Source organism: Neopelma chrysocephalum, unplaced genomic scaffold, assembly GCF_003984885.1.
Source record: "Neopelma chrysocephalum unplaced genomic scaffold, ASM398488v2 Primary Assembly neopelma1_80, whole genome shotgun sequence".
Taxonomy (NCBI): Eukaryota; Metazoa; Chordata; class Aves; order Passeriformes; family Pipridae; genus Neopelma; species Neopelma chrysocephalum.
Genome location: NW_020897741.1, coordinates 274,952 through 302,801, shown reverse-complemented (window position 1 = coordinate 302,801; position 27,850 = coordinate 274,952). Strand labels below are relative to the sequence as shown.

The window sequence follows — 27,850 nt, the reverse complement described above, 5'->3', positions numbered from 1 at the left end:
ACAATGAGCACAAACCTTCGTTTAATGGGACCACAGTGTCTACTTCTGACTTGTTGCACGCTGACTTTCTTGGATGTCGTTAAATGAAAATCCAAAGCGCTGTGTGTTCATGTGTATGGACGAATATTAGAGGTCTCTCTGTGTATGTGGTCCAGCGCAGACCGCAGCCTGGAAACACCTTCCTCCAAAATAAACCCACTTTTTCTCTTGCCGTTTTGCACTTTTGCAAAAGGTGTGACATGCAATGGCAGCAGTGGCTCGCTGAGGGGATCCCACTTCGGTGACACCTCCTCCACCAGGACTTTCTGACTGGTTCTGCAGCTACAGAAGTGCTGCCCCAAAAGTATATAAAATGGAGTCAGCCTCAAACTCCTGACAGCACCTGCATGCCACCAAAGGAAGAGAAAGGCGAAGACAACATGGCCAGCTCTGCCTGATGACTATCCAAGAGAGGCCATCACCAGAAACACATATGAAACGTGTCCAGCTTGGCAATAGTGTTTCTGCACCTGTGTGCCAACCACTGCAAAACCACTTCACAGAAAGTACCAGCAAAGACTTTTCAGGTCATTTTCCTCTTTCTACATAGATAGTTTTGGGGGACCCCTGGTGGTCTAGTGGTTAGGATGTGGCGCTCTCACCGCCGCGGCCCGGGTTCGATTCCCGGTCAGGGATACTCCCCCGGGCAGATGGAGCTTGTCAGCCCTGTAAGGCCATACATCTGTGAGAAGGTCACTCTAAACAAACCTATGTCCTGAGGACCTCACTGCCATTGTCCAAGCTCACTTGGCCCCAGCAGATGAACCTTAGGATTAAAGGGTGAGCTCAGTTCAGCGCAGGCTGTGTCTCACCTAAAAAATCCATTGTGCAGGCTTGAAAGGTAAAAGACCTTTCCCAAAATCTTCGTTTGCAAAGACTGGCCATACTTATACTTTATACTTTACATAGATAATTTTGTTTACCACAACATTGGTGGTACAGTACTAGGTCAGCTCAAGAACATAAGTCAGTTGTTTTCCCCTGCTAATGAAAGGTTATGATTCCCTTAATCCTAAATTCTCCTTCTTGAAGTCATTCATACTGTGAGGATGGATCATTAAAAGTGTTCAAAAAGTGGCTCTTGGGTAAACTATTATCACTGCCTATGAAGCCCTCTGTGATAAACTGCTCACTGGCTGGTAGAAGGCAGAGAGAAAAAGGATGAATGAGTTATCCATGGAAGAAAGTTTGTCTGACCCGTATCTATTCACTGGAATTCAAGTGTCTGGTCATTTGGCTCTGCGTACGGATGCACTGGTACTTCCCAAAGGCCATTTGCCTCACTGTGTGCTTGCCAGTCTTGGCTGAAACAATATATCTTCTTTTGAAATATAGATACAGGTAATGTAAACATCTATATAAAATTTAAAAATAGAGAGAGGAAGACCATATTTAGAGATTATTTTTGATGCATTTAATGCATGGCTTACAGACTTATATAAATATCCAGATGAAGAAGGAACACAGCATTAGGAAGAATGTTCAGAGCTATGAAATCTCATCACCCAGAACTGCAGGCAAACAGTGTGTGAGCTGATCATACCCTTTTCTCTTTTCTGTACTCTTTCTCTTTTCTCTTTTCTGGATATTGGTTCCTTTTAGTTTTACCATAGGCCTATTCCCAGTGTTCATTCAGAGATGATTGGAATTCTTTCTCTAATGTCCAGCCTGAATACATACCTATTTGTTATTGTGTTGAAACTCTCCTGCTGCTCTGCTAACTTTCCCTGTTACACCATTTATTTCCCCATTGTATTACAGGAACCACCATAACTTCAACGTTCCTTTTGTCACACAGATAAATGAAGTACCTTCAGTTTCTTCAAGAATAGAGATTCCCTATTTCTAAGATCACAGTCACTCTCATGATCTGCGTTAGTTTATCCACCTTTTTTCAATGAGAGACACTTCATCCTAGATGAGGTTTTATATATATCACAACCTGAGAGATCCATTCTCCCTGTTGTTTTGAATACTTCTGTGATACAATTTAGAAGAACTTTCAGATTTTTGACAGTAATGAAACAAGAGTCTGTGTTGAGTCCACGGTGGGAATCCTTCGTGTCAAGATAAGCTGAACTCAGGAAACAACATAAGTGCAGTTTCTGTCACTATTTCCTAAGTACCTACTTTGTCCTTGGTACATTATCTACCTCACTCCATTTCCACTTATTTCAGACTTCAGGATGATTCTGTTTTCATTGGCCACATTATTGCTGCGAAATTACTTCCTGGCACTAAGTCTGTCACCTACACTTAAGCTGAATTTTTGGCACAGACAAATCAGCACCCTACCAACAAATCCCAACCATGGGCCAGGAACTATTCCCCAAAGGTGGCTTGGATGTGGCCACACCGTTTTGGAGGGCAGAGTTGCTTTGTAGAATTGAAATACTGGGCTGGCACCAGGGCCAGAGAGGTGCCGTGATCCTGTTAAAGTTTCTGGTGCAAATGCACCTGACATATGCAGTTTTATTCTCCTGATGATCACTGAGGACAGGTACAGACTTGGCTTGTTCCTGATGCTTAAATCAGTCAAAAGCAGTATATTTCCTTTTGGACTAAGGATAACTTTTGTCTCTGTAACAGCTAGATATGAATGTGAGGAACTACAATTGTAGAAATCCATCAGTTTCTGAGAAAACACCGACATATTTAATTCCCAGCCTATGGTGTTTATGAGCACTTTGTCCTTTTAAATATTAAAGCCTATAAGACATTTGTCCCTTTTTCTGTTGTTTTTTTTTTCTACTTTTTTAAGATGGCAATTAGACTAATGCCCTCCAATAATCCTGAGTGGCATTTTTGTGTCATCCCAAAGTAATATTACACAAGATGCTAAAGGTAATAAAACCAAATCAATTCCTGCAAATAAAATCTCCTTCTTTGACTAATCACTGTGCTAGGTTGATGGTTGATGACCTTAAACATCTCTTCCAACTTTAGCGATTCTGTGACTCTTTGAATGCACTTCTAGTAAAATAGTTACTCCTCCACTTTAAAAAAAAAATCAATTAAAAAGCAGTCTAATTGTTCTGAACAAGGACAAATTGGATTTTAAAGACTTTTGATCATTAATGTGATAGGAAACAGATGTGCGTCTGCTTCTATAGAAGATATGTCCTGCTAACAACAATAAAAAAGTGTTGTCTAATTCTTGAAACAGACATTGTATTAATTGGACCTTTTCTCCACAAACAAAAGAATTAACTTTTAAAGACTAATTCTTGTTTATACTATACTAAGTATTGCAAAGATAATGCTGTTATTTTCAAATTGTGAGCTATCATTAAATCCAAAAAGCTTTTATATAAATCAAACTGTGGCTAAAGGTGGGGATTTAACTAATTCAACATGCACAGAAGCAGAGAATCTATTTTCTGATGTTATAATATATCTAAGATATTAAGCATATATTTAGCATACAAAAATTCAATGTGCATTTAAATTATTTTACTATGACACATATATTTTTAACAAGATGATTAATGTTCTAAGTCCAAAGTTGATTAACTGGGAGATGATAAAATGAACAGAGTAAGATTTACAAGGTGAATAAAACCAAAGGAGGCATTGCAACTATTTAAGATATTCATAAGAGATTATATTCACTAAGAGATAGAGACCAAATGAGAGGTGGAGCACTGAGTGACTGCAGCACAGAGGGGTGAGGATTTAACCAGCACTCATGGCCATGGTATGCAGATAAGCCTGGCTCAGTCTTGTAAAGGTCAATGAGAACAGACACATTTTTTTTTCTAAACTTATCTTTTATGATGTTCTCATTGCGGTATAAAGACCATCAGAAAGATGGAGAAAACTTCCATGTAAGTAAGAGCCCTCTGCACTCAGTGGATTAATTTTACAGTCTTCACACTATGAGAGCCTAATGTCCCACATAGCAACTGAGTAAAGTTCCAGTAAAAAACGTGTAACCTGAAGTGCTATCCTCTAAAAACATTTTGTTCCTAAAGGAATAAAAGATTTGAAAACATGCAAACCCAGGATGGTGGATAAGCCTTCACCTCAACCGTTTTCAGCCATTCTATTTGTTTACTTTAAATCCCTTGCTGTTCGCAGTCTCTCCCTCTAAATGGTGACACAGGAGTGTTATGGTCTCTGCTGGGGTACCGGGAGCTCCCAGACAGAGGGCTGGATCTCATAACATGAACTGGTATTTGGAAAAAAAGCTCCATCCAAGAAGCAGAAAATGCTTTAAAAAATAACTTCTTTAGAACTGTAATAATTTCAAAACAGTGTTCCCTGGAAGGACCAGAAGGAGAAAAGATAATTACTGGAATGATATCTGGAATTTTCACAACTTTGGGGACAATCCTTTGAGGACTGGTAAGTGACTAACACCTTCCTATTGAAGGAAAGAGGTTAAAAAAAAAGACTCAGGTGTATCATGACGCACTAACCAGCACTCATACAACACTGAATATTTATAAGTACTTCACTAAACTATTCTAATCTGTGCTTTGATGAGGTCTCTAGTCCTTCTATGCCATGAAAACAGATTTACTTTTGCCCTCTCACAAGCAAACACAGTTCATCCATTAAACCATCCCTAACAAGATAATCCATTTAACTCATCATCTGGCAGCTACACACCAGCCCTGAAAGCTGTAGCTTCTAGTGCATCACTAGAAACACATTCATCTGCTTTCATGTGCACAATTGAGAAGATGTCTTGTAACTTTATTTTGAATCATTACTGCATTATGGTCCTCTAAAGTCCCAGTAAAATGAGGGTCTGTTTAAGCTTGGAAAGGTCTTCTGGTTAAAATCTACGGTATGCCAACTATGTGAGGCTGAGATGTGCAATATTATGTCTTTCTGAATCTCTAATTAGAACATTATAAGGCTTGTTTCTTTCTTCAGATTGTAAACATGAAGCAACTAGTCTTAAGCAGAAAGATATAGGTTTTTCTTTCTTGCCCTCACATTACTTGATTAAAGGGTTCCAGGCATTGCACAGAAATGTTTTCTCCTTACACCTCAAATTAATTTTAAAATTATTTAACTAGTAATTTTCTTTATATATTATATCATCCATTTAATTGCAGGGTGCTTCCTTCCCATTCAATCTCAAGGAGATTGAATCCTTGAGATTTCTAAATTTCTGAGATTACTATTCCTAAGCCACCAGAGAGAACAATAAAATTAAGAGATACTTGTCTACACTCTTGTGATTTAACAGCTTTTAACAGCTTTGCAAAGCATAATTAAGGGGTTTTTTTAATTAACAATTTGCCAGCAAAATTAGTCCACGCCAAACTGATGTTAAAGTTCAAGATGATCAGCATGTGTGGGTGATTTTTCTGAGAAAAGTTCACAGCCAGAAATTGCCTCGAGAATGTTAATTTAATCAGGTCACACTGACATTTTCTCCTAAAGAGAAATCAGACAACAACAGGAAAAGACACATCACATTTCTAATGAAAACAAATACCAACAGCATAAAATGTTCAGCTGATGAGTCCATTTTACATGTGCAAAGGTGAAATAGTGCATTAACTTGCCAAGACAAGAAGACGTTTCCATTATCTTGCCTAAAGAATTTCTTTAAACAATTTTTTTCAGCTAAGCCATGATTACATCTCAGACCACAACAGACAGCCCCAGTGACAGACGATTTCATAAAATTCGAAATAGCACAGAAAATCTAGGAAAATAATTAAGAAAAGGGGGGTTTCTGAAAGTACATTTAGTGCCAGAGGCAAATCAGCAGAATTGTACTCAGATACTAAGAAAAAGAGATAAATGTGGCAAGCATGGAGGAACAGGGAGGGTTGTGAATTAACTGTAAACTGTGTTTTGGGCATTTATTTAGATTAGACAGACTTTGACTAAATTTCAGTTAAACCTCCAGTCAGACAGGTACCAAATCAGTATCAGTTACTTCACATGGGAAGAGCCTGGAACAAATAAAGGGGTAGAGGAAAAAAAATGGAGCGAGAGAGGATCAACTGGCCTTCTAAAACATCTGCTCATGTTTGCCCATAACGCAGGAAGGAAAACTGCAGATGACATTTCTTATCTGTGTTACACTTACAGTCTGTGGCACAACTGTACTGCTAAATCCATCAAATTCTCTAGGGAATTTATCTAGAGCAACCCAATCCACACCAGTGAGGAGTCCAGGGGAACATCAGTACGTGAATAGAGTTGTGGTAGCAAGTAAATCTAGCAATGCATGCTTCCACAGGGAGAATGCTGACTTACTGTTTTTATAAGGTATTTATAAAAATGTTCAAAAATTTGAAATAACCCCAACTTTTTCCAAGAAATATGGGTGCAATGAAATAGAGACTAGAGCTCCAGTTTTATCCAAACTCTTTATTCTGTCAATTTTAGAAATTTTAAACATCAGTCAGGATACAGAAAGAAGACTCATGACTGATACTGGACAACAAGCACACCAAAAATTAACAAATCCACATGTACTGGCCACACAGTTCCTTGTGCAGATGATCCAGGACTTCCTTCCTCTTCCTCCTCCCTGTCTATCATCTGGCCACCACCCGTGTTACCAGCAGATATATGCAGTTCACTCAACTGCCCATGGAAGAAAAATGCAGTGATGTCCTGGAGCATTTACGGGCTTATCCCTGCAGTAGGACAAGACAGATGTGGATTTTTTCAAAGACAACTGCATTTTGCTCTTAGAATGCTGCACAGTCTGTCATACAGCTGAGGGAGGGCCAGAAGAGCCCCTGCAAAAAGCTGAGGAAAGCATTCAGTGCAAGTGCCTCCATTTGCAAAGTACTCCATTGCCTCCAAATTTCCCTGTGGGAAAAGGCAATATCCTGCATGTGAGAATCCCAGGGAGAGAATGGCAAGGTGTAGGTTGAAGGCCGGGTGTACTTTTTGCCTGAACTAGATGTAGCTTGGGGTCCCCACCTCATCACCCTTGGTCTGAAGAGTTAGGTGAATATTTACAGAAAATACAAAGCCAATCGCACATTCTGAAAGTTCCCACTAAAACACAGCTGTATTTTCAACATATTTCAACAAATTTCATACCAACATTATCACAGAATGGTTTGGGTTAGAAGAGGCCTTAATGATCATCTGAAATATAAAATTTAAGATCATCACCTGTATTGATATTTATGCAAGGTCTATCATCCAATTTGAAGATGTCAGATCTCTAAACCCTGCAAACTCCCCAGGTCAATTTGTTACCTTTTTTTTTGTATGAATCAGATTCTTTGATAAACATTGTGAAATAAATGTACTGTTTAAGGTAAGTAGCTTAATGTTCACAGGCTGCATCTTTTGGGTCATCACGGGAAGTTTTTTTGCCCAGTGACACAGGCAAGAAGAGCTGTAAATACCACTAAATCATCTCTTCCATCCTGAGCAAAAAGGGGGTGCTTGCTAGCATTACTTCTGGTACATTTGGGTAGTGTAGGAGATGTTAGCAGTGAGCTTGGATTATTACCCTGCACACAGAGAGACAAGAAGCAATTATAAATTACTGAAAATGGACTGTATTTGAATGCTTTCTGCTACACTGTCTCTGTGAGGAGTTGGGCTCAGTGAGATGGGAGTTGTTTTACTGGGGAGAACACACATTTTTCTTACAGACTTCTGTAAGAACCTTGCTAAGATCTGAGATTATGTAGATCTCTAATACATCTTTGGAACTGTTAATATCTGAAGAGAAGATTTAAGATTATGCCACAGTCCCAGGAATGAAAAACCTGTTATTTGGTTTGGGATCTGGTCAATAAAGAGAGGAAGTTCGAGTATTTGTGTGTATTATCCCTACAAATAGGTAATTTTGTGGTTTTAAAAAAAATACCATTTGGATTTGCTTTGTGTGGCTGATTCCAGTTGATAAATGAGGTTCTTCACAGGATGGAGAGCTCAGAGCTCACACTGAAAATTCCCCGTGGGTCTGTGCTCACACTGATGAGAGGGTGAAAATCTATGACATTAAAATGACAGATTCCATTATATTTGCACCTTCAGTGCTTGTCTTGTCAGGAAAAAGGAAGTGTGAATGTGCTGAGCAAGATGACTTCGACTTTTTAAAAAGCGCTTTTATCCAGGTCACGCAAAAAGCCAAAACTTTTAACTGGGTGCTGATCCCTGACCACAGGAATGCTCACCCTGTCCTGGGCTTCCTCTTTGGCTTCACACAGGAGTAAGGGCACAAGGTGTTTTCCACGTGATAGAGAGTCAGACCAGCTATTTCCAAAGGCGCTCAAGCTCACACCAAGCAGGAAAAGATGTTTCAGAGATGGTTTTTAGTTCTACACCAAGAAAAATCTAAAACCACAGCCCATCTGAAAAATCTATCAGAAAGTTCCTGCAGCAACAAAAGGGTAAGAACAGCCATTATTGGGTTCACGCTACAGCCAGGAAATATTGAACGAGGACACAAAGTCAGATTTTCATCTCAAATTCAACCCTGTCAAAGATACACAAAAATAGTTTTCACTGACTTCTCATCTTGAAATTGCTTTCAATTCTTTTGGTGGACCATTTCAAAGGGGGCAAAAGTTCCTTCTGCTCTCCCCCGAAAATTGCTTTTTTGTTGCTAATAAAACAGCAAATCTCTAAAATATTCATCTTTTTAACCAAAATTTATGATTTCTTTGTAAACAAAATGTTTTGGTTTTACTTTATTCCATATTGTTTTCTCATTTCCATATTCTTCCACATTGGTTCCATTCTTAAAGTCCTTCAGTCAGCCTTCAGGGAAAAATTCTTGCCTTCACCTCCGCCTCTCTGAGAAGCTACTGTCTGTGTCTTTGATAAAAAAAATGAAATTAATTTATGTTAATTCTCATCTTTGTTAACAAGTGTAGGCAACAGACAATCCCATGACTCTGGGGCTGCAGCCATACAAGCTCTAACAGATACCACATCTTTGCTGCTGGCCACAAATTGGTACATTTCAGTCCTATCAAAGGCATTTCACTTAATTGGTTCAGTGGTTTATTTTTAATGATTCTACTTATCCAAAGCCTTGTTTATTTTTAATGATTCTACTTATCCAAAGCTTTATAAAGATGTTAACAAAAAACAACTTATTCCATGCACAATCTCTGTTGATGTTGCACGGACAGATGTATTTTGTCCTGCACATAGAAAGGCTGTGTAGTGTATTTTGATACATGTACATACCTACACACGCCTTTAAGTCTGGTGATAAAGGCAAAGAAACATCTATCACCCACTTAAAATCTACCTTTTTCTACCTTTACAGCACCTTACTAAAAAAAAAAAATAAAATTAACACAGTGAGAAACATGTTACTAGAGAAAATAAAATCATAAACTTCATCCAAAAGCTGCTACAGAGGTGTGCAACCTGAGACAGACCAACCCTCCCCAGGATACTTCAGGGGCAAAAGCTTCCTCAAAACTAGTAGAATTGGTGTCTTTCAGGTCACCTTTCACCAGAAGCAACACAACAAGAACTATGCAAAATTATTAACTAACAATAATTTTGCAATAATAGAAGGTTGCATGGAGACCTTTTCACCAGGAACTGTAGTGATAGGACAAGGAGTAATGGGTACAAACTGAAATAAGAAATTTAGGTTGGATATTAGGAAGAAATTTTTTACTGTGAGGGTAGTGAGACACTGGAACAGGTTGCCCAGGGAGGTTGTGGATTCCCCATCCCTGGAAGTGTCCAAGGCCAGGTTGGACAGAGCTCCAAGCAACCTTGTCTAGTGGAAGGTGTCCATGCCCATGGTAGGGGGGTTGGGACTGAGTGATCTTTAAGGTCACTTCCAACCCCTTAACATTCTATGATTCTAAGAAAGGGTTTAGGTTCACTGAATAGCCCAAGGAAAGGTCAGAAAAAAAGTTGAAATTCAGATAGAACTTGCCTCAAATGTTGTTTTCCAAAGGGGTATTTTGTGGCAAAGACGTTTTATCATTCCTAACTTGTACAGCTGCTGAGTTTAATGGATGCCAAGACAATCTCAATATAAAAGCAAGGCAACTGAAACTTCAGGTTTCTTCACATCAGGGCAAAGAAAATTTTCAGTAAGTGCCCCAGTTGCTCCTTCAAACTTTCAATTTTTCTTTACTTATTAGGATCACTGCACTGTTGAACAAGAGAAGTGAGCAAACCCCATTACATTTGTTTTCTCCTTTTCCTGGTTGCATGGTTTACCTTTACTGCAACAATGAAGTGACTTTGGTCTGAAAACAGCAACGAAACATTGTGGAAACCATGGGTTTACCCTGAATAAATAATCTAAGAATTTGTTACATACTATCTACTTTTATTTACATTGTCATAAGATCTGTCTCTGAGCCACATGACTTGCCTTTATCTCCTGGAAACAATGATTTAGTTATGTCAAATCATATCAAGATAACTAGAGATCAAGCCCACAGTTCACCAGTTGAAAATAATATGATTTTTAACAGAGTTTCTTTCACAGAAAGACGTGACTTCAGATGTAATGTCTGTAGAATACCCTTTTCAAGAGGAAGCTGTTGGATTCACTAGCATTTCTTATTACTATTACTCATACTCTGGCATCATGTAGGCTCTTGAGCCATGGTCCAGGACTCCACGATGCTGAGCTCTGTGCAGTCACAGCATATTGGGACTCAATGATCTTAAAGGTCTTTTCCAACCTAAATGATTTCATGATTCTACAGCACAAAAGAACACGTTGTGTTCTCGATATTAATTTCTGGTACTTAGGTCAGGCTTGTGTTACCCCATTTCACCAAGGGAGAAGTTAAACAAGGTCAGAGAATACAGCTACCAGCGTGGACCAATCAATCACAGAATTGATTGGACTGGTCAATTTGATGAAAAATCAAGTTATTGACAACTTTCACTACTACAAATAGCATGAATGGATTTTTCTAACAGAGTTTAAAAATACAATAATATGTAAAAAGTTTTTTTTTTACTCCCTGTAAAAAAACTCTTGGGTAGATCCACATTTTGAAGTATTACTGTCTTGATGCAGGAATTTTTAGATTAATTAAGGCATTAAGATTCTGAATGAGTTGAGGGTGAGCTGTGGATTCTCTCAGCCCTGATTACACTCAGCTTGATGTTACCAACACATAATCTGTAAAACATTTTGTTTCCTGTATCCTGACCAGGGAATTACACAGTAGGACTGGGACTGCAAACCAGCATTGGACCTTTCCTGCGGCAAAACTGGGGGTTTTTTCTCTCTAAAGAGCAAACTCTGAGTTTTCAGCAGTTCTACCTGTGACCATTTCTGCTTCAGGGTTGGAATCTGTGTCCAAGCCATCCAGTGTTAGATTATACTCTCAGGCTCCCCACACATCTCCTCCACAGAGGATGCCAGACTTGGAGCTATTCTTGGATACAACCAGCCGTACTGATTTCAGAAAAGGAGGATTCAGGCTCACATCCTCTCACTTCTTGAGGTTCCTCAAGTGAATTTACACACTGGGAGACATATGGACAGATAAACAGCAGTTCCACTAATCTCTGCGGAGAGGTGACTGTCCCACCATAAGAACAATTATATTTAAGGCATATTTCAGCTGAAAGTCAGGCTCACTGGACTTACACAGCTTTCCTTCACGTGATATCACCCCTCTGCAAACTCGTATCCATAGAAAAGCTGGAGCAATGACTGTTTCTCACTCAGCCCATCTTCTTTCTCCCCTCTGGCTCCATGTTCCATTTCCATAAAGCATGCATATTTTCAAGGATCTTGTAGTAGCCCAAGTGATCAGGAACACATGGCAGCTGTTATACAGCTCTATCATTCAGTAATTTGAATTTGAGTAAGTAAGTTGTGGATGCCCCATCCCTGGAAGTGTTCAAGGACAGGTTGGATGGGGCCTTGAGCAACCTGATATAGTGGAAGGTGTCCCTGCCCATGGTCTTTAAGGTCCCTTCCAACTCAAATTATTATATGATTCTATGGTTCTAATTTAGGATTTTGACCAGCGAAATGGGAAGCATTCCCTTAGAGAAAAAGGAGTAATTTATTCATCAGGAGCATCCTGTTCTGTGTGTTTATTCCTCATAAACACCCCATAGTAGAGCATCCTAAATAGAGGCTGCCTTCTGCTGCTGCTAAACAATTGGAGAGCTCCAGATTATCTAGGAGAGCAATCTTTGGGCATCTCATCACCTTCTGCGTCACCCTTTGCTTTCATTTTCAGGTACCTGCTGTCTTCCATCACCAGACACCCAATACCCAGACATTCCAAATGCCCTCGGACAAAGCCCACCCACACAAAAGTCTCCATGGAACTACCAGCCAGTGGACTTTCCACCTCTGCCACGAGGTAGTCAAAAAACCTAAATATTTGTAGCTTTTTTCATTGCCAGCATTACAATTGAGTTGTCTTGTATCTGTTTCAGAGACCAGCTACTAACTGTTATGAATTTCATTCCTGTATTTGCAGCTTAAGACTCAATAACCCAAATTTTTGTCTCGACTCTCCTTTTCCCTGCAGGTTTTCACATACATTCGTTATAGGAAGAAGATCCAAACTCCTGTTACTTTAACACAGCTTGTAACCTGACGGATGCATTTGTGTACTAAATTAATTCTTCTGACTGCTAACAAAAATGGAAATCAATACAAATTCAGTACTACAAGTCCTCTTCTTAGAGGGAAAAGACAGTTTAATCTATCTAGCTTGCTCAAAAGAAGCTTGAAAGGTAGTTTGATCACATTGGAGAGGAGAAGGCTCTGGTTAATCACAGCAGTTACTTCTGGTCTAAAATATAAAAGCTTAAAAAAATTATCAGTGAGTCTTTTCCCAAAAGCAGACATTTTAAAGATATTTAGGGTTTGGCAGCTGGTTTTAAAGGCAGTGGGAATTTTCCTGCTAATCAGCACACTTCAAAGTCAGCCTTCAAGTCTTGTCTTCAATAGATCTTTTTGACAGAGCCTGACATACATTATACTCCAATAGCTTCACAGCTTGTTGATAAAAAGTCAAAATCCTTTATTCTGCTGCTTTATTCCTAGTCTGCCCAGCAGTGCCTACATTTGTGCCACAGGAGATAACGAGGGGACTTCTGCTGCACCTCTCCAGCTGCTGAGATGAATCCCTTGGGCTCTCTGCAGTGAGCAGGGATTAAGATAACATTTTGTAATAATGCAGAAGCTAAGTAAGAAATCCAGGCTGTCCCAGAGCTCCCAAGCCAACCATCTCAGCAATGTGGGAGATTTTTCAGCAACACCATGACAGAAATAAAGATTGTATGAATAACTGCCATTACTCAGGAAAAAATGGATCATTTACTGTGGAAACAGTGGTTGCTCAGAGAGGCACCGGACAGATGGATCTGATGTGATCTAAACAGGTGAGTGATACTGCAAGTCCAAGTTCTGCTCCCCTATCCCACAAAAAGTGAGGATTAACTACTGACATCAGTGGAGTATTTCTGGAAGAAAAAACACTCCAAGAGCAAGGTTGAAGGCCAAATGTACCACTAATGAATAGCAGGGTGTATTAAAAAGGTTGGCACTGATGCAAGTGTAGTGAAACAAATATCCCACCTTGCTTTTCCTTACAACTGCCAGCAGAGTCAGTCAAAGCAGAGAGCTCTGCCTGGAGATGGTCACCTATAATACCAGAAATTCACATTTGGCTGCTGCTAACAATACTGCAATGGCAAGAACAGCCTGGGACAGTGATCAAGTGTTAAGGCCAGAAGGGTCTGTTCCACAGGCTGGAGAACTGCTTTCACACCTTGTACAGAGCACAGTAATTAGTGTTTACTGAAAGCTTGTTTAGCAACATCTAAGGAAACTCACTGCTTCAAAAAACACTCCCTCCACTGCTAACTTACCCTTCTTAAACAAAGGTATTTAAAGCCAGACTAATTCAAGCTAAATGTAGCTCTATCTACTAACAGCCCAGTAATTGCAATAGTCTGCCAGTTCCCTGCCCAGAGAGGCTGCAGCACGAATAAGAGCTACACTGTAAAACTCAACTTGCACTGCCCAAGGGTCAGAATGATCTTGCTAATCAATCCATTGTTCAACACTTAATCCTCAAACAGCCCAAACAGATGATTTATTACTGGTCTCAACCTGAAACAAAAGTACCCAAAGGCTACACATACATCTTATGTGTGGGTTGAAGAGCTATAATTAAAGACTGATGCTTAAGAAAGCATTGGGCTTTTCAAGTTCAGCACTGCTGAGCAAATAAAAGTGCCATTCCCTGACTGGCTACAGTTCAGTAAATAAATAGACCTCAGATGACTTTTTCCAGTTGTGAAAAAGAGAACCGTAGCACATGGCTGCAGTAATTAGTGACAGATGAACTATTTTTGTCAAATCAGAAGGGTCATGCACCTTTTCCCAAAGCCTGAACTGGCCTCAAGGTGTCACCGGATACAGATACAAAAAGAATCTGAGAGGCCTGAAGGAACACAGTGTCCAACCACATCTGACCCGAAATGCAGACTGCATGAGAGCAAGTTTACAAGCTTTACACCATTAGAAAGGTTTTGCTGCTGTGCCCACATGAAAGACAAATACCTCTAACCACGGTGTTCAGAGCAAAACCATGGAAAGGTCTCATTACATCAAAAGTGAACAGGGAAGTTAAAATTCCAAGCAACAGCAATGGCATTTTACAGAATCACACAATGGGCAAGGTTGGAAGAGACCACAGTGGGTTACCTGGTCCAATCTCTCTGTTCAAGCAGGATTATCCAGAGCGTATGGCAGAGGATTGTGTCCAGACGGTTCTGGAATATCCAGTGAGGGAAACTCCACACCCTCTCTGATCTGTGTTCCAGTGCTCGGTCACTGCACAGAAAAGAAGTTCTTCCTCAAGTTCAGGTAGAACTTCCTGTGCATCAATATCAATTTGATATTGATATGCCCCCCTTGGGAGAACAAAAACAAAAAATAATCTGCTTTATAGTGCAGAATATGTTAGAAAATGTAACTATGTAATCAGCATCATCCTGCCTTCAGGATACAAATGGGACATCTGACCTGGGGGTCAGGGAGGGGGAATGCTGTTGGATTTATAATTTTGACCTGATGGCATTCACAGATGTTCTAAAAATACATTCACATAGTGCTATTGGCCTCAACAAAACCATTGAAACAGGAGTCAGAGAAGGAGGCAGCGCTCCCAAGGGGTTCACTCCTGGAAGCACATCCACAGGGGATTTCAGCAGCATCTTCCCTGTGGGGCAGGAGGTGAAAGAGGGTTCCATGTCCCAAACTGTGCTTTTCCCCCGAAATCAGATTTAACTTTGGGAGGACATAATCCTACAGATCCTGCTTGTGTAGTCACATGCTTGGCCATGCAACCAGTGCTGTAAATCTATGGGAAAAAAATGGGATGTCCCATTAATTGTGACACCTTGTGAAGAAGGGCACGGGGGGGTTTTCAAGTCTGACCACTTTGGCAGGCAGTGTGGAACTGCTCCAAAACAAGCTCCTGCACATCAAGGGGCCTGTCTCACACAACACTGACATTATTAAGCTGTTTCTATACAGATAATTTGGGAAATAGGCAGAATTCCAACTTAGTGATTCCGTCTCCTCGGTTGCAATTAGAACTGGACTGTCAGCCTATGGCATTTAGAGAAATACCATTTTTCAACCCATGAAGGAACAGCTACAGCTTTCACCTCTCAAATATATTTATTCATTAAATGCTCCTGGTCAGTTTAATTTTGGGGTATTAAAAATAGAAGTTCAGTGCCCATCCCTATCCTGTACCATTACCCGGTTCTCTGTACGGCCCCACTCCCATCAGTTATTTTTAAATAAAACACAAGGTGTCACAAAACACAAGGTAAAACAATGATATGTGCCAGTAGCTGAAAATGAGTACCATACTTCAAACACCATTTAATAAACAGCAGATGAAACAGATTTTTTTTCATGGTGCTATTGCCCGGGCAAGACTCCTGCTGAATTTCCTGGGATTTTGGAGAAAGTTTGTATAAGGTCTCATCCTAGACCTTCTATAAATCCGCAGCTGTAACAGACTGTTTTTAACATGCATGTTTGTGCACGTAAGAGGAGGGTAGGGTGCCAGGTTGAGGCAAGTTTTCTTAAATTTTCAGGTGTTATGGAAAAATCCAAACATTTCATTAATACAATTTCCCTGTTAACAGTGTAGCAATTGAAAACAAAAAAAAAATCCAGTTGAATTAAATGTGATCCTGAAGAGTGATGGGAATGGAACTCTTTTTAAATCCATGGCAGTAAATTCAGGTGCACAGCAGGTTATTTTCTCTGTGCTGCAAAATGCACAACTTGGTCCCTTTCCTTCAGAGGGAACAGAGGTACCTGTGTAAAGATTCACAGTTGCAAAGGACACCCACTGAACACTGACCATCACCTTCACCCGACACAACCTATCCTCTGCCAGTCTTTTATCTATTTTTTAAAAACACAGAAAATAAATCAGGTGTGCAACACCACAATGCAATAATCCCCTGAAGTATGAGGAGCACTGAGGTAGCTCTGATACTGCTTGAAGAAGGACATTCAGGGGCTTGGGGGAGATGCTACTGATGTAAAAAAGGTTTAACAGAGACAACTCCAAGATATATGTAACTTCCCAGGGGGGGAAAGAAAGAAAAAATTCTCTAAGTGCTTCAAGGAGAGAAAGAAGCTACAGCAGAGAAGATGTTCCTTGACACCAAGTAGCAGACTTCAGGGTAATGGTCTTTTTAGATCTATGTTACAGCAGCTCATAAGCCCAATTTTACCTCTAATTGATTAAAGCTCTCCAATGTGTAAAAATACAGTATAGACTCCTGTAACAAGACCACAGTTTACAAGAAAAGAAGAGAGGAGAGCCAGCAACAGTCCTGAGGAAAAGAAGTGTCTCATGGCCCAGAGCAGAGCTCTGCCCTCCACCCTCTCCCACCAGGACATCTGGCTGTGGGTTTTTCCATGGTACATATCACACACCCCACACTACTCAGTTCATTTGCCAGGGCATTTTAATCCCTCTTCAGTAAAGATGTATTGATGACATTAAACTGTATTATTTTTATTAAAACTTCTATATCTCAAATGTATGTGAAGCCACATGGGGGTAAGTGATTTCTGACTCGAGTAATGCCAGTGAATACTACTGGGCATTTATCTACATATTTGGTAGAGAAGGATAAGCACCACTTATTAGTAATAATGACAAAACTTTATTTCCATTTGAAACCATCAAGTCATCCCGAGAACAATGTTTCTATCAAAGTCTTCATTAGAAAGGGTTTCTCAGACCAAGGACAGATTTTCTACTGAAACCAGATACTCCATCTCACATGGAAAAACCATTTCCTTGCTTAGGACGTTGCTCAGGAGATGTCCATCAACTCTTGATTCAACTCTGAAGAATATTCCAAGCTTGCTTTCCCACATCTAAAGAAGGAAACTGATTTATTTGCAGGGTCCTCTTTATTATTTGTCTCTGTCATTGCCTTGCAAGACAGGGAAAAGAACGAAAATTCTGTCCTAACAGACTAGAAAAGGGCTTTGTACAATTCCTCTGATACACAAGTACAGAGATGGAGAGAACAGCTGTAATGCAGAAATAGAGTTATGTTATCCATCAGTCTGAGAGGACAAATGGAAATGATGAACACAGTTACACCAAATAGATCAGTTTTGCTCAAAAGACAGCCAAAAGCAGCTAGATAATGCTCAACATTTGTACATATTAAAAATTAAATAATTTTAGAACAGCTCCACATACTGTACAGCTCCATATTGCACATAAAAAAAAAAAGAAAGAAACTGAAGCACTGAAATGGCAAATGAGGACAAACTCTCCTCACAGCAGTTTTCACAAAGGTGAGAAACAAGCTTTATGTATCAGCATGTTTCCTCCAAGGGTTGCAGCAACACTGATGGTTTCCTGCTCCTGACAGCAGGTTCAAGGCCTTTTCTCTTCTGGTTTTCATGATGCTTCCTGTGGTTGTGCTCCCAGACAGTACTGTCCATGCTCCGAGCTGGTCAGACACCTCAGCTCACCCCAAACCAGGACTTCTGTGCAAGAAGTGTTCCTTTTCTTCTCACTGGCCAGATCCACTGAAGACAACTGTCCACTGCTAGGACTAGGGAGAAAAAAAAAAATCAGCAGGTCAGATTACAGATATTATCCATGGAGGGGGAGGGTCCACCTCAAACAGGAAGTGCTTCAGCATCCTGTGAGAAATGTCACAGCATGGTCAACTTAAAATCCGACCCAGAAGAAAGGCTCCTATGAGTCTGGGGAAACATGAAACAAGTCTGCATACCCTTCTAGATGTATTATACCTCCACCATTAAACCCCCAGATACACAGTCCCATTTTGGGCCTCTCACTACAAGAAGGACATTGAGGTGCTGGAGCGAGTCCAGAGAAAGGCAACGGAGCTGGGGAAGGGTCTGGAGTGCATGTCCATGTGAGGAGCAGCTGAGGGAGCTGGGGGGGTTCAGCCTGGAGAAAAGAAGGGTTAGGGGGCCTTATTGCTCTCTACAACTCCCTGAAAGCAGATTGGCTAGCCAGGAAGGTGTCAGTCTCTTCTCCCAAGTAACAAGTCATAGGACGAGGAAATGGCTTCAAGTTGTGCCTGGGGAGGTTTAGATTGGATATTAGGAACAATTTCTTCACTGAAAGGATTGACAAGCGTTGGAACAGGTTGCCCAGGGCAGTGGTGGAGTCACCACCCCTGGAGGGATTTCAAAGACACGTGGATGTGGCACTGAGGGACATGGTTTAGTGGTGGATTTGGCAGTGCTGGGTAATGGTTGGACTCAGTGATCTCAGAGGTCTTCTCCAACCTAAACAATTCTATGATTCTGTGACTTTGAAACTCCTTGAAATGAGACTACTTTTTTTTTTTAAATAACAATTATTTCAGGTGTGACCAACTTTTTCAGCTCTCATGAGTCAAACTCCATGCTTACACCCAAGTTTACAAAATTGGATGACTAATATTTTCCCCCTCTGTTATGCCATGATAAACACCTACACATGGTTTCTTCCACCCAGGTGAGTAACAACATCGACCCAAATTCTTAGGCACATGCAGCCACAGTTTCCACACCAAGTTTTGCCCAGTGAGATCACTTAATATTTTATCAAATATTGCTGAGTCATGGGACTAGTGAAATTTAGACCTGTTGTTTCCAGAAGGTTATACTGGTGGTGACTTGAGAAAACTTTAACTTTCAAACTTTCAGTCCTGACCTAAAGCCTGATAAGATGTGAAACACCTTCACTGTTGTTTGGATCCTCAATCTGTATAAGCAAGAAATGTAATCTCAGTTTGTGAAATCTGGAGCAGCCACAAACACATCCTTTCTTTTTCCTCTGTTAGGCAGGGAAAATCTTCAGCAGAAATTTGAGGCTTGGTGGTTTTGTTTGTTATTGGGTTTGGGGTTTGGTTTTTTTTACTTTTTTTTTTGCTGTTAGTTGTTTTGTTCTTTTTTTCTTGTTTGTTTTTTTTTTTTAAGAGAAAACCTTCTGCAATGCATTTAAACTTAGCACATAGGGCTGGATGCAACTGAAAACTAAATTGGAGAGGTAGGATGCAGAGGAGTCAGAAGTTCCACAAACATGCAGCCTCTCCTGCCCCAAACAACCCAAATGCTGATATCAGAAGGGAGCCATAGTTTCCACAACCCCTCTATTTTCCCTCATAAACCAAGTATATTTGCACACACTGTTAGTGAAAGACCTTCTGCAGCCTTCAATACTAGAATCACAAATGGAAAAAAGCAAAGAAATTATTTTTTCAAAGTCCAAACTGAACTGACACAGGTTTTTTTGGCAGACAGCAGGAGTACTGCAGCTAATTCTTGTGAGACCGCTAAAGAGGATTCCCTTTCATAAACACAGTGTAAAACCACTAAAGCCTTGGTACCAAAAGAAATCTGAGAACAACAGACAAAAGTTTTCCAGTACAGGTAGGAAGCACCAACTCAGTGCTGCCAACACATCAATTCTGACAAGGTTTTCCTAGGAAGCTGCTGAAACACAGTTGTTTCCTTAAGGTTTAAACACTTGCTTTTAAGGAACTGCCCTGATTTTTTAAAAGCCCTCAAGCTCTCATGAGTATACAACATCAACTAGCACCAAACACACTGTCTGGGCTCCAAATGGTTTCCATCCATCAGCTGAAAGCAGAATAATCCTCTCACATCCTAAAGCAGCCCTGCTGGCATACAGATGTGCGTTTTTGTGAAGGAAGCAACCAGGTCATTACATTGGGATTTTGGACTCCTAATTCTGTTCCTTCCTTATTCAATAACCTTAAAGTAAATCTAATTTACAGATGGGGGGAAAATGTCATTGGCATTGTGTATCTAAAGGGCTTGGACATCTACAGGTGAAGAGATTAGATTAAAATACCATTTTTAATTTTGTAACAACAGCAGTAGGTCATGTAGCAGTAACAAAAAAAGATCAGTGGCCACTTCTGATATTTAGGGGCTTAATATCCTCAACATGCTTTTGAGATACCTGTATTTCCTTCAGCAAGCATTTGCCTTAGAAAAATGTTAAACTAGGTAAGATGTAGTGGATGGTTCCATTCTTTTCATGTACAAATAAGAAGGTGTGTAAATTGGTAAATTAAGACAGTAACAGGGAAATAAGATAATCTTTACCTTTTCTATACCCCACTTCCGTCTTGATGAAAGGCAGTTCATCCTTAAGGCTTCTCTTGTCTGTAGATTTAAATTAAAAATATTAAAGGGAATGGTTTCTCAGGGAGTAGAAAATGTTCATATAATCCAGAATAAGTACCTTTCTGTCCAGAAGTGTCCCAAACAACAGGATGAAGAATCCCTAAGGAATTGCAAAACCAGTTAACAAAACCAGCATAGCCACATGATGTTTCTTAAGTACTTCTAGATGTCATTTCCTTAAAGATAGACCTCATCTGCTATGATTCAGGTAACAGCAATGCACAAAATCGGTTTATCCACCTAGGACATACGGGCTGTCTGGGAACATCAGGAATAGATATACAACTTGTGTTAATTCTCACTACAAACTGGACTGATGGGTTACATACCAGGACTTTCTCAGCCCACTCAGTTACAATCTGAATCAAGAAGAGCTAAGACAGACCAGGTGTACAACAGTGTGTCAGGTAACATTGGATGTTAACACCCATCAGTTATTCAAAACCACAGAGTCAGTCATGGAATGGTTTGGGTTGGAAGGGACCTTAAAGACCATGTTGTTCCAACTCCCCTGCCATGGGCAGGGACACCTTCCACTAGACCAGGTTGCTCAAAGGCCCATCCAACCTGGTCTTGAACACTTCCAGGGATGGGGCAGCCACAGCTTTCCTGGGCAACCTGTGCCAGGGCCATCTTCAACAGCAAATGAGAATTTTCTATGTATTTGTTAACTGATAAGGAAGAGATATCTTTGCAGTTACTGGACATTAACTGGTGTATTTTATGTTTAAAAGAAATTTATCTTCTTAATTGTTCAACACACTTTAAACCAACTATTTTGCCCCATTACCCATCTACCTTTACTACTCTAATGCAGTATTATGTATTATCTTGTGCATGTATTATGTAAAGGGGCTGAGTCGAAAGGAAAGATTAGATCCTATTTTTCATGCACAATATGTGCTGCCAGCCCCTCTTTGACCTGATACCTTTATCCCAGGCTCAAAATCTGAGCACACACTATTCCTGGTCTCCCAGAGTTTACCTGGAAGGCGTTCAGCAGCGCGAACGTGATGTGGAACGCCAGGGATCGGCTGTCGAGAATCGTTGCCAATCCAAACCCCCAGGTGAGACCCAGAAGAGGCGTCAGAAGGGCAACGTTTTTGCTGATTCGGATCATGCTGCTCAAATCTTGTGACTTGCAGCCTTCTCCAACAGAGGATCTCCCAGACTTCACCACAACCACCACCACCACCACCAGATTCACCACAATGATGCTCAGAGCAGGCACGACAAAGGCCAAAAGGGCTTTTGTCTCATACCAATTGAGCCAGCAGGCTCCACTCCTTAAATACCCGTTCTTTGGTTCAGTGATGGCAACAGTGAGGACAGATATGACCAAGGGACATCCATATCCAATAGAGAATGCTGCAGCCAGGAACACAGATCTCATTACCTTAAAAAAAATGAATAATAATCCATAGAGAATCAAGAGGCCCAGTGTAAACATCCAAAAAAACAAGGCAAGGTAGAAAAAGTGAAGGAAAAAAGTGGCTGCTACACACAACTGGTAGTTCAGGGCTGTATTGTGCACAATAGCTGCCAGGATGAACAAAACATCAGCAACGAGCAGCGACGCAGCGATGTTGACCAAACAGAAGTGGCGCATGTAGGTTATTTCAGTTTTTGTGACGTGGTGCCAGACAACAGCCTCGATGACAAGGCAGAGAACCAGGCTGAGAATGGAAAGGCCTAAGCCCACCCGAGTGATGTAATCCAGCGTCGCGCTCCGCGGCGTGCTGGGGGACATCAGAATGGAGAAGGACTTGTAGGTCCGGCGCTGGTGGGAGCAGACACAAACCACGCTGCTGACGGTGTCCGACTGCATCCTGCACGCCCGGCTGTCCCAGCGCCGCTCGGCAGAGTGCCACCCCACACACTGGGCCTCCACCTGCTCCAGTTTATTCACCTTCTCAAAGGTGAGCGAAACCTGCCGGAGCTCCTCCGGCAGAGACACCGACAACACCATCCCGTTCACAAACCCGGGGTCCGACCTGGCGCTCTCCATAACGGCCCCGAGCGTTGGGAACGCGATGCTGATGGCCTTGGAAGCCCTGGGCAACTTCAGAAGCTCTTCTTCTGGGATCACCACGTGCCCAGTGATGTTGCCTGTGTTGTTGAACTCCATAGAAAAATCAAAGCTCGTTCCTGAAGTATTTCTGTATATGCTGTAGCCTTTGGTAGCGATGAAGGGCTCCTGCACGCTTTCTGACCCGTTCCTTAGAAGAAGCTTCCCAGCAAATAAATTCACTGAGTCCAGTAATTCTGAACCAGCATTTCTGTCCCTTACAAAAGCCCAGTTGGAAATGATGGAGCTGTTCAGAATATGGTTTGCTATCCTGCTGTAGCTCTGAAACAAACATGAAAACTATAATTTTTTTTTTTATATTAGAAGAAACCAAATATTATTCCACTGTCGGAGCTTCCCAAAAGGCTCATTTAATTCATGAGTGATTTTTACAAAGGAAATATTCCTTCTGACACTGAACATGCTCCCCATGATCCATCCCAGTCAAATCTAAACATCTCATTACTAGAATTGTCCTACCCTCTTCATATCATAGATCAAAAGGTGATTGAAGAAGTAAATATAAAGCAAAAAATCAGGACACTCTAGTTCTATTCCAGACATTGACCCACTGTACAGCTCTGATTTACGACACCCTCCCTGTATTTCTCCCCCCACCTCTCTGATTTCTGAGTTCATCAGGAAAAGATACCAGTTTCTGTTGTTCAACACATGACAACACAGCTGCAGGTCAGTATCTCCAAGGCTGCCTTTCCTACAGTGTCATACTTCAAAAATTAATTCTTCCTTGTACTGCTATTCCATGGCTACAACAGCAGGTCCTGAAAACTGTTGCTTTGAAATAAATTTAATTCCACACTATATTTTCATCACACATGAATAAGTCAAACAGTTTCTCTGACAACAAAACAATGGCCCACTCTGAAAACTCTTTCCAGGTGATCTTTGTGTGACTTGCAACCACCACTTCACTGGACATTTTTGGCCATAAGGACAAAATACTGTATGGATGCTCTGGAAACCTCAGCAGCACCTCCCAAAGCCCACAAGAGTAAATACCTGCATTTTTGCTCTAGTGACATTCTCTGATAACAGCAGAGAAATCTTCTTCAGCAAATCCACTATATCAGCTATGTTTCCTGGAATGGCTGGTGAAGACAGGATATCTGGGATGATGCACGAAAAATCAGCTTGGCAGCTCCTATTCCCATGGTCATCAGCACCAAAATGTTTTGGCCCAACTCCAGGCTTCCCATGCCCTGGCTTTCCTCCTTCTACAAAAGGAAGATGTTCTCCAGCAACATGTCCTTCAGAGCATGGAAGGAGTCCACTTTCAGATATCCTCTGGAGGGAGTAAAACACATTTGAGACAATTAATGAACTGAATGAAAATGAAGCTTCAGTTACAACCAGGTAAGAGGTCCAGTGCTGGGTGTGCAGGGAACGTGTCAGATGGACTGAAACCCAGAACCAAAGCTCACCTCAGAAAACATTGTACTGGTACAACACACAAGAAAGAAGGGGCAAGAACTAAATGTAGTGCCTTATTCTTGAAGTGACTTGAATTAAGTTTTATTTTGTCCTTGAGGAGAATTTACCATGAATAGTCTGATCATTACAGATATTGCTATTGCTCTTTTCTCAGGTTCATCCTGACGTATCCTTGTCTCAGTTGAGATCCACATCAGGAACATCAACAAACTGAACAAGGTAGCTTTGTATCTGAATTATGTTTCCACACACACATTTCCCAAATTTATTTCCTTTTGCTTGATTTAAGATGGCAAAAGGACAAGAGCACAAGTCTGATGAGGAGCAGCTGAGGGAGCTGGGGATATTTAGCCTGGAGAAAAGGAGGCTCAGAGGGGACTTTATTGCTTTCTACAACTACCTGAAAGGAGGTTGTAGCATGGTGGAGGTTGGTCTATTCTCCCAAGTAACAAGCGAGTGGACAAGAGGAAATGGCCTCAAGTTGCACCATGGTAGGTGTAGATTGAATATTAGAAAAAATTTCTTCACTGAAAGGGTGGTCAGGCATTGGAACAAACTGCCTAGGAAAGTGGTGAAATCACAATCCCTGGAAGTGTTCAAAAAACACGTGGATGTGGCACCTGGGACATGGTTTAGTGATGAACACAGTATTAATGGATTGTTATGCGTTAGTGATTGGACTTGATGATCTTAGAGGTCTTTTCCAACATAAATGATTCTGTGATTCCATGAAGTCAAAGCTTTGCTCAAGATTGAGAGGGTATGGAGGGAGAGGCTGTCTTTGCAAATTATGAGCATAGGCCAAAGAAGGTGCATAACAGTTACCTCACCTGAAAAAGGGACTGAACATCCAGGTTTGCACAGGCATCAGACAACATTTGCCACTTTCTGTCTTCACAGACAAAGCTTGTCTCCCCATGGAAGGAGGGAGAACAAGGCTGAATACAAATAGCTCCATTGTCTTGGCAGGGAATGACATTTATACAGGCATCTGAAAAATAAATCAAGCAAATATTGTTATAAGGTGTAAGATAGTGTACCATGGTCCATGAGGTATTGGTGGTGTAAAGTATTGGTAACTGATAACAACTCACAAAGAATTAAACAAGACACATAGTTATTCACTGTACCTTGCTCATTACCAGTCTTTGATTCCTTTCCGAGAACCTGAAAAATAAGAAGTGGAATATATGTTGAATATTTAAATAAATAACTGAAGGATGATTCCTTGGCACAATCCAGAAAGGGTTTCAAGGGAGAAATAGTCCTTTTGAGTCCAGAATGCAGAGCTCACGTCCCCTTGCTCGTACAGACCAACTTAGAACTCACTACTTAGAGTTTGTCTCTCTAGACGAAACCTTCAGTTGGACCCTTCCACTGAAATGACACACTGAGGATCACACAACTCCAGCAGTTATTCCTCAGTCAAAAAGCCTCTGTTAGGCTCCAGTATTTCTCATGTTGATGAGAATAGGTGACTTGCTGATGTGATCTATATGACTTTTGCCATAAAATAGTGCTACAGTTGTACAAATACCAATATCTGCTTTGTTCCCCTCTGGACCGGGAAGCAGCCCCGAGGTCTGTGTGCAGAGCTCCTGCAGGCAGGAACACCTGCTCGAACTGTGTGTTGTACAGCCTGACACAATCCAAACCAACTTTCATCATTGCTTGGGCCATCATCTACAACCAGCCAAACCTTCCAAAACCTAAAGGGGCCTACAAGGCTGGAGAGGCACTTTTCACAAGGGTAGAGTGACAGAACAAGGGGGAACGGCATTAAACTGACAGAGGGCAGGTTTGGATTAGGTATCAGGAAGAAATTCTTTACTGTGAGGGTGGTGAGGCACTGGCACATGTTGCCCAGAGAAGCTGTGGCTGTCCCATCCCTGGAAGTGTTCCAGGATACAATTCATGGAGCTTTGAGCAACCTGGTTCTTGCAAGCTGAATAGCAGGTTTTTAGCACTCCAGGAGTTGTGCTGGAGGTTCACTGACATCTGGCATACTGAACATACTGAATACTTCAAAGTATTTTCTCCTATAGCAACAGGACAAGGGGTAATGGTTTTAAACTGAAAGAGGGTAGATTTAGACCAGATGAGGAAGAAATTATGATGAGGGTGGTGAGGCACTGGAACAGGTTGCTCAGAGAAGCTGTGGTTGCCCATTCCTAAAAGTGTTCAAGGTCAGATGGGGTGGGGATTTCAGCAACCTGGTCTAGTGGAACTCACCCTGAGAGCACTGTGTGGTGTGGCCAGGAAGAAGTGCACAGCCCAAAGGAGCAGGAAGCAGACTACCCTCACATCCATCGTTGAGCGTTTGCTGGTTTCCTCCTGGAAGAAACATGTTAAAGAAGTTTAGACATCTCTGTTTCCACTTTTTGAACACAGTCTGAAAGCAGCTAAACCTATGACAAAGACTGTCCTTACTGGGCTTGCAAGGTGGATTTTGGTCATTCATAATTTATTACCTTTACTGAGAATGATTTGTGAACCCTTTCTTGAAAAAAAAAAAGAAAAAAAAGATATAAAATCTGTCCAACACTGAAAGTTACTGCATTAATAATTTACTGTAAACCGAGAGCTGGAGAGCTTATTAAAGCAGTTCAGCCTGAGGGTCCCTTTAGAAGTGATTTAAGACAACCTTGCCTCCACTTCAACACTGCTGCTCTCCTTGGGCAGTTCCTGAGGAGCCCTGTCATGAGGTAAGAAACTTGGGCACTCAGGGCTTGGATATCAAAAACTAATAAACAAGGACCAGACCAAGTAAAGAGTTATTTCCTTTGCAGGTGGATTCAGACCTCTACTCCCTCCATGAAGCTTCCCATGGTCCTTGATAGAAGCTAAACATCCTGGGATGCAACTTGCTACAGGCATATTTGTTGGAGGAAAATAATCCAGTAAAAGAAATGAAGAAAAAACAATGTTTTAGATCAAACCTGATTACTACATGCTTTACATGTCCAAGGCAAAAGCAATAGCTGCTCTGCATTCAAAAGAATTGAGACACTGATCTTCTATCACTGGATGTATAAGTAGATTAGGTCATTTACTAAAAAATAATAAACATAAAACCAGTGAGCAAAAACACTGAAGCACAAAACAAATGCTCAGCTGCAAAGCAGGATGATTACTAGATTTCAGGAGATGGCAACAAGAAAAAGCTCATCAAATCACCATGCCTTGATAGGACCCACTCAATTTTCCCCCGACACATACTGATCAGCACAGATGATGCAGATCAGAAGCACAAAGGGTCCTGCACTGATGGAGCAGAGATGTGTTTTCCCATCCAGGAGACTCCAAGCTCTCACCATCTGACAGCACCAAAGGCCCAGGCACACAGTTGGCTGCCCCTTTCATCTGTGACATTTGTTCACACCTTGCTATGCCTTTAGATCTGTGGGTTTATTACTTAACTGTGAAATAATCATAAATGTAGAGCTCAATGCACTGAATTTCTAAGCTAGCTCTAAAGGACAGCCTTGTGACAGCCTCTTGAATTCAACTGCTAATTGGAAAAGCATTTTCTGGGTTAAAGCTACAAGCCATTAGCTCTTCTAAGGAAATAAAATGGATATGGAGAAGTGAACCAAAATACTTGGATCAATATTGCCAAAGAAGGGGAG

The 27,850-nt window shown here is 41.1% G+C and overlaps 1 protein-coding gene across 1 annotated transcript; it reads right to left on the bottom strand.

Moving 5' to 3' along the window:
• Window positions 1–17,160: 17,160 nt before the first annotated feature.
• ADGRF4 (adhesion G protein-coupled receptor F4) lies at window positions 17,161–26,531 on the bottom strand. The gene is made up of 8 exons (XM_027690059.1): window positions 26,454–26,531; window positions 25,352–25,388; window positions 25,052–25,212; window positions 23,790–24,074; window positions 21,687–23,051; window positions 20,760–20,801; window positions 20,621–20,680; window positions 17,161–18,081 (listed from the first exon to the last, which is right to left on the bottom strand). Exons 1-8 carry the CDS (start codon window positions 26,529–26,531, stop codon window positions 18,076–18,078), a joined length of 2,034 nt encoding a protein of 677 aa, XP_027545860.1. The 3' UTR covers window positions 17,161–18,075.
• Window positions 26,532–27,850: the final 1,319 nt, after the last annotated feature.